Source organism: Monoraphidium neglectum (genome assembly GCF_000611645.1).
Source record: "Monoraphidium neglectum strain SAG 48.87 unplaced genomic scaffold scaffold03368, whole genome shotgun sequence".
In the NCBI taxonomy this organism is placed as follows: Eukaryota; Viridiplantae; Chlorophyta; class Chlorophyceae; order Sphaeropleales; family Selenastraceae; genus Monoraphidium; species Monoraphidium neglectum.
In genome coordinates this window covers 1-6,556 of record NW_014010260.1, presented here as the reverse complement: position 1 = coordinate 6,556, position 6,556 = coordinate 1, and the positions used below count along the sequence as shown (strand labels likewise).

General features: G+C 64.4%; 2 protein-coding genes across 2 annotated transcripts; both read left to right on the top strand.

The window, feature by feature from the left end:
* Positions 1 to 187: 187 nt before the first annotated feature.
* MNEG_12673 (hypothetical protein) lies at positions 188 to 1,223 on the top strand (the record flags this gene model as incomplete). Its single annotated transcript, XM_014038856.1, has 3 exons — positions 188 to 190; positions 555 to 764; positions 1,023 to 1,223. The coding sequence occupies 3 exons, from the start codon at positions 188 to 190 to the stop codon at positions 1,221 to 1,223; spliced, it is 414 nt and encodes a 137-aa protein (XP_013894310.1).
* An 850-nt stretch (positions 1,224 to 2,073) lies between these two features.
* On the top strand, positions 2,074 to 6,344 carry MNEG_12672 (hypothetical protein; the record flags this gene model as incomplete). The annotated part of the gene is made up of 11 exons (XM_014038855.1): positions 2,074 to 2,105; positions 2,267 to 2,315; positions 3,384 to 3,536; positions 3,705 to 3,833; positions 4,055 to 4,135; positions 4,378 to 4,473; positions 4,684 to 5,118; positions 5,416 to 5,481; positions 5,706 to 5,819; positions 6,008 to 6,055; positions 6,255 to 6,344. 11 exons carry the CDS (start codon positions 2,074 to 2,076, stop codon positions 6,342 to 6,344), a joined length of 1,293 nt encoding a protein of 430 aa, XP_013894309.1.
* Positions 6,345 to 6,556: the final 212 nt, after the last annotated feature.

Sequence of the window (6,556 nt, the reverse complement as noted above, 5' to 3'; positions counted from 1 at the left end):
ACGCACACACCGCAGCGGCCGCTGGGCAGACAGCGTGACCCGCGACGAGGCGGGGCGCTTCTTCCTGGATCTGGACCCGGACCTCTTCGAACTCATCCTCTCGTGGCTGCGGTTCTTCTCAATAGCGCCGCCGCACGGCTCGGTGGTGCCAGAGCCTGCGGTGCCCCCTGGCAAGACGGAGGCAATGATGGTGCGCGTTTTTTTTGGAGGGGGGGCGGGCGTGTATTAAGCAGCAGCCTGCGCCGCGCGTGTCGCCGTTACTGTTCTGTCACTGCATGGCGGGTGCGCGGAGGGGGCGTCGGGGCGCGAGTATCAGCCCCACGCGCGCGCTCCGCAAAGTTCCTGCGGGGTATCGAGGCACATTTAGCGTGGCTTATTCTCAAACCAAGTTGACCTTCTGTGGCCTTGCGTCCTCGCAGCATGCCTGCCCCCCATGCCGCTGCCTGCCGCACCCATGACCCCTCCGCTTCACCCCCAAACATCCCTCTCCCCCTCGCTCGCAATGAGTGAGAAGCAAATAATGCCTGGTCCCCAAACACATTTCACCTCGGCAGGCCCTCCTGGACTACCTCTGCCTCCACCGCCACATCCCTATCTCATACAATGAGACCTTCAGCGAGCGCCTGCGCAACACGCCGGGCATCCATGTCGCGGGCGACACGGTGTCGCGCATCGAGGAGCGCGGCTGGGGCGGCGGCGGCGCCGCGCGGCCGCCGCGGACGCTGCTGGTTGCGACCGGGCTGCACAGCTTCTTTGACACGCGGGTGTGTTGATTAGGGCGGGGGCGTCTTGGGGGCAGGCGGGCGCCAGCCCACCAGCACGCAGCCCGGACTCCTGCCCTGGCAGACGCCCCGCTGTTGTTTTCACTGGACGTCTTGGTCAAGCACGCCGTGCCTCCCTCCACCGCTGGTGCACCTGCATCTGCGGTCACCCCCGGCCATTGCCGTGGCGGCAGCAATGGCATCGCGGCGAGCCCCTTTCCCCACCACGGACGGCGTCTCCATGAAACCTCCCGCTGGCAGGTCGACCTGACCCTGGAGGTCATCTCATTCGCCCACTCCATGCCCGACACTGCGGACGAGTTCGCGCCCCAGTTTCTTGGTTTCATGCGGCGCAGCGTGATCGAGGCACTGCAGCTTGGCGACCCGGCCTCCAAGCCCACGTGGCACGAGGGCTGCTTCGGTGCGGGGAGCGGCGCCCGCCGCGCGCGACGCGACACGTAGCGCCCGCGTTGCACGGCTGACGGGCGCGACTAGGGTTGCTGAGGCTCGCGCCTGCTCACCTGCGGCTAAGCTGGGCGTGTCGGCGCACCCGCCGCATCGCTCTCTCACCCAGGCTGGTGGACCGGCGGCGCCAAGGGGTTCCTCATCCACGATGGCATGAAGGGGCGCCATCCCTGCAGCGACGCCCTGCTGTGGCACCAGGGCGACCACATACAGGTGGGGGGTTGGTGCCCTGCAATGACGGTCTGGTCATCGGCTGGCCACCCTCAACACAGCCCCCACCCGCTGGTCGTGGATCATCAACCCGACGTGTGCGAGAATTTGGTGCTGAGTGTCCACGCAGACAGTCAGCACCTGGGTGCCTCATGAATACGGCCCAGCCACCCTTCCTCATTCAAGCAAGCAGCACGCACATCGGACAATTTCCCGCTTTTTTGTGCCCTGCCCTGCTCGCGCCGCAGCTGACGATTGACTGCCGGCGCAGCCGCCCCCACTGCTTGATCAGCCTGCGCAACACTGTCACTGGGATGCGGCTTGCAATGGAGACAGTCCCGCGGGCCAACGGCGGCGGCGGCGGCGGCGGCAGCGCGCGCGGGGGCGCGAGGGGCGCCGGCGGCGGCAGGCAGAGGCAGCAGCAGCAGAACGGCGCGGCCGTCGCAGGGGCGGCGGCAGGGGCCGCAGGGGAGCAGCCGCCCCGAGCAGCGGGCGCAGCAGCAGCACCAGCGGCTAACGGGAACGGCGCCCACAACGCCCCAGCACAGGAAGCTGCCGGCGCGGACGGCGGCGGCGGCGACGGTGCGGCGGCTAGGGACGGCGGCGTGGGGCAGGCGCTGCACAGCACTCTTAGCGAATGGGTGTTGGTTGTGGGCCTGTCGCGGACAGGTGAGCCTGGTACATGGCCAACGGCGGGCATGGCCAGCAGGAGCAGGGGCGGTCAAAGCCTGGTCAAACGTCAAAGCATGCTTGCGCTTGCTCAGAACCCTGATCTGGATCGTGAGCCTCAATTCTGTGCCACCTGAACGCCTCTATTTCTATTTGTGCAGGCGACACAATCCGGATCAACCGGGCGCGGCGTCGTGGGATGCGGCCAGAGTGAGGGCATCATACATTGTGCTGCTTCCGAGCAGCAACTGCGTGGCAACGAGCGCAGGGGTGCCAGGGGGTACTTGGCAGTACATTCCCCTGATTTTGTAGCATCTTCTGAGTGTGTATGATAGCAGCTTCAGCATTCTGCGGCAGGTGGGCGGGCAGTGGCGGTGTGCGCTGGTGACTCGTAGCCAGCCTTGACTGCCTGGTGGGGCCTCCGCCGGCAGCTGCCCCTTCGCAGGGGCGGCGCGGCTTTTGTAGGGACGGATTCAGCAGAGCGTGCAGGTTTGACTGCAAAATAATCCCTGATCATGCTTCCTTTGGTCATCTTGCGCCATCTGTGGTTTTTTAAGTCAATCAATGTGGGCATGTTCTTGGCGGTGTGGTGTTCGCCACTGTCAACCATCGTGGTGCCAGGTCAACCTTTGACAAACAAGTTCGAAACAAGAGTTAGCCAGAGAATGCCTGCCTGACACAGTAGCGCCGCTTTCGAGTTGTCTGCGGTGAATTGATGGTGTCAATGAACCACGTCATCTGCAGCTCAAGCTGTGTTGAGATATAGTCACTCAGTCACTCAGTGAGCATCGTCGCCTGGTCGCCACTTGCACGGTGGCATCACGGTCGGCTTGGTATAGGAAGAAGGCGAAAACGATGTGAGCAGATCGGAGTTTTGATTTTACCGTATCCTTTCGTCTACCAGTGACTTTGTGTTGATCTGCACGCGGCCCGTGCAGCGTCACATAGTCCTGTTCGAGAACGGTAGCGCACACTTATCCATAGGCTACATGTGGCGCTAGATCCACGTGCGAGTGCAGCAGCTGTGTAGCCGCGGCGAGCGCCGCATAGCCGGCGGCGCAGCGGGGATGGCGACGCCGCTGCTCGTCCTGTACGGCTCACAAACAGGCAACGCGCAGGCAAGCGCACATTCGAGAGTTGCAGCGCGAGAAGCATCAGACTCGCAAAGCCAAACGCACGCACCACCTTGAATCCTGCCGCCAAGCAGCAACTGCGTAGCACATGCCCCCGGCCCGGCACGCCCGAGCCGCCGCGCCGCTTCTGACGCCCACTCCACAGGATGTCGCCGAGGGGATCGCCCGCGAGGCCCGGCTCCTGCTGTTTGAGCCACGGGTGCTGGCCATGGACGCGTTCCCGGTGGCAGCCCTGCCCGCCGAGCCAGCAGTCGTGTTCGTCGCTTCCACCACCGGCCAGGCGCGCCCCGGCTTCCCAGTCCCCCCTCCCTCTCCCTGAACTGGGGGCGCGCGCTTGCGCCCCCACGTGGCGCCCGCCTTCCTCGCTCCTCCTAGGCAGCTGGCCGGCGCAGGGATTTGACTTTCCCTTTCACTCCTTTCACTTCTCGCCTTCAAATTCTGGCCTCCTTGTGCTGCATGCCCACAGGGGGACCCGCCAGACAACATGCGCCGCTTCTGGCGCTTCCTGCTGCGCAAGAGCCTGGCGGCCGACAGCCTGGCGGCCACGCGCTACGCCGTGTTTGGGCTTGGGGACTCTGGTTATGTCAAGTTCAACGTGCGTGGTGGCCGGGGCCACGGGGTTGGCGGTTAGCATTCCCTGGTTTCGCTTGGCAGACCAGTTGGCAATGTGCTCACATTCCAACCAGCAAACACAGTCAGACCTGCGCGCGTATGTGTACATGCATGAACACACACACACACACACACACATACACACACACAGCAAACACACACTACACACGCAAATGCGCCAACGCACGCACGACGCATGATCAGTCCGCAGCCAAAAAGCTGGACCGGCGGCTGGCGGCGCTGGGGGCGATCCCCCTTCTGGAGCGAGGCCTGGGAGACGACCAGGTGCGATTTGCAATGACGACCCGCACCCCCCTCAAGCCCGACACCTGATGTCGGCCTGGACAGCTCCCTGTCGCGTGGCCCTTTGTTTTGTGCACCGTCTCGTGGCCAAAATGGACCGCATGGCGTCGTTTTTGACTGGGCGCCCAGCGCATGCATGAGGGGTCCGCGTTTCGGCTCGGCGCTTGTTGCGCGATCCTGACCCCTGCCCCGCGCGCGATGCGAACGCGCCGCGTCGCGCGCAGCACTCTGGGGGGTACGACGCGGCGCTCGACCCCTGGCTGCAGCAGCTGTGGCCGGCGCTGCGGGCCGCGTTTCCGCTGCCGCCCGGCGTTGAGCAGGTGTGGAGACCTGTGCAAGGCGCCATGATTTTGGCGATAACGAGTCTGATCGGCCGGGATTGGGTCCGCTTCCTGGCCAGCAGCGTGGGGCAGTTTTTGTGCGCTCGGCTTGTGCATGAGGCTGGTGCTCATGGCTCCCCAGCTTGTTGCCATCCCGTCCTGCAGCTTCCGTAGTGACTCGTCCTCGTTCCACCTCATGCGCGATCACAGCCTGTGTTGGACGCAGCAGCACGGCTGCAGCTTGGGCCTCCCAAATACAAGGGCGTCCTCCTGGATGGGCCCACCGCAGCCGCCGCCGCCGACCCGGCTCTGAGCAGCAGCGCGGGCGGCGCCGCTGACGAGGAGCAGCTGCAGCGGGAGGCGACGGCGGCGGCCGCTGGCTTTAGAGCAGTCGCCGCCGAGGCGTCCGGCATGCCGGCGGTTGCTTCCGCAGCCCCGGGGCCAGCGAACGGGCATGCAGGCACATTGAGCTGCGGCCCGTGGCGCCCGTTCTTCGCGCCGCTGCTGGTCAACCGGCGTTTGACCAGCCCAGATCACTTCCAGGACACGCGCCACCTGGAGTTTGGCCTGTCGGGCAGCGGGTTTGAATACGAGCCTGGGGACCTGCTGGCGATCTTCCCCAGAACGCCGGAAGCAGACGTGCAGGTGAGTTGTCTGATACTTGAGGGTTGATTTGGACTTCGAGTGGCATCAGCCTTGCAACTTATTGAGAAGTAATTACATAGAAACACGTCGCACTGGTCTGGTGCGCGTCTGGTGCAGTGAGTTGCAAGTGGCCGTGGCTTGGTCGTCGTGTGCATCGTCTGAATTTTCAGCGTGGTTTGCAACACAGCATGTGACGCCGGGCAAATATCAGCTGCATGCACGCCCGCGCGCAGCCCCCGTCCCAAAGCAAAGCCCTGCCGCCGCCGCAAGCGGTTGGGGCCTCGGACACAATCTTAGGGGGAGCCGCAGAGCGAGGGGCCTCACGGCTCCTGGGGGCACCTGGACGCGCCGCCCTCCTCAGCCGTGGGCGGCGGGTTGTTTTCGCACCCAACAGCCGGCTTCGATCCACACCGCAGTGCATGATTAATTGCACACGCAGGCGGTTGCGCAACGTGCAATCCTGCCATTGCATCTGGCGACATTGTGTATCACCCTAAAGAAGTTCAAAACCGTCACTGCGGTCTCCATTATCGGAATGTTGTTGGCATCTCGTCCGTCCATGCTTTGACTTCTGACCCTTTGCACAGGCAATGCTGGCGCGCCTTGGGCTTGACGGGCGCCAGCTGGTCAGGGTGGAGGCCGCGCGCCCCGCTGCGGGCGGCGCGCCGTCGCTGGTCGCCACCGCGCACGCCCTCGTCCAGGTGCGTTCCCTGAGATCACGCAAACACGCGCGTTCCGCAGCCACCGATGCCATCGGTTTCGTATGTCATTCGCGTGGGGCGCGATCCTTGGAGCGCAGCCGTGACGACCCGTGCGACATCCGCACTGGCATGGCGCCATCACACCGAACGCTCGGCGCCTGTCCCGCTCACACCACTCACCCGGACAGGGCGTACTGGACGTGTCCGGGGCGTCACCCAGGCGGTACCTCTTCCAGGTGGGAAGTTCACGGTCCCTCTGCCACGGCGCCCACGCCTGGGTGATCTCGCCCGCAAATGCAGAGCATTGGGGTCCTGGAGCAAACAGGCTGCTGTGCCACACCGCCTACACTGGCACATCGTTGGCAAAACCAACAGAACTAGAAATCCTTCACATGTCACCCCAATTCGCTGCTCATGACTCGCCAAACCTTGTAGGTCCTGCAGCACTATGCGACGTCGGAGCGCGAGAAGGAGCGGCTGGCGTACTTCGCGTCACCAGAGGGGCGGGACGACCTGTACGAGTGAGTGAGAGGTTTGGGGCTGTGGTCACCAGGGTTCGCATGCCCTTGCTGCCTTGCTGTTTTGAGTTTGCAGCTCAAAGAACGGAGTCCTGCCTCTGCGATGCCCCAAGTCAGGCGGCAACATGCAGTCGGGCGCCTGTGTCGGGCCGCCGCACACGCGTCCTTCACTGGCCCACCCGTCCACTTCCCCCTTCGTGTCCTCTCACTCACACACTC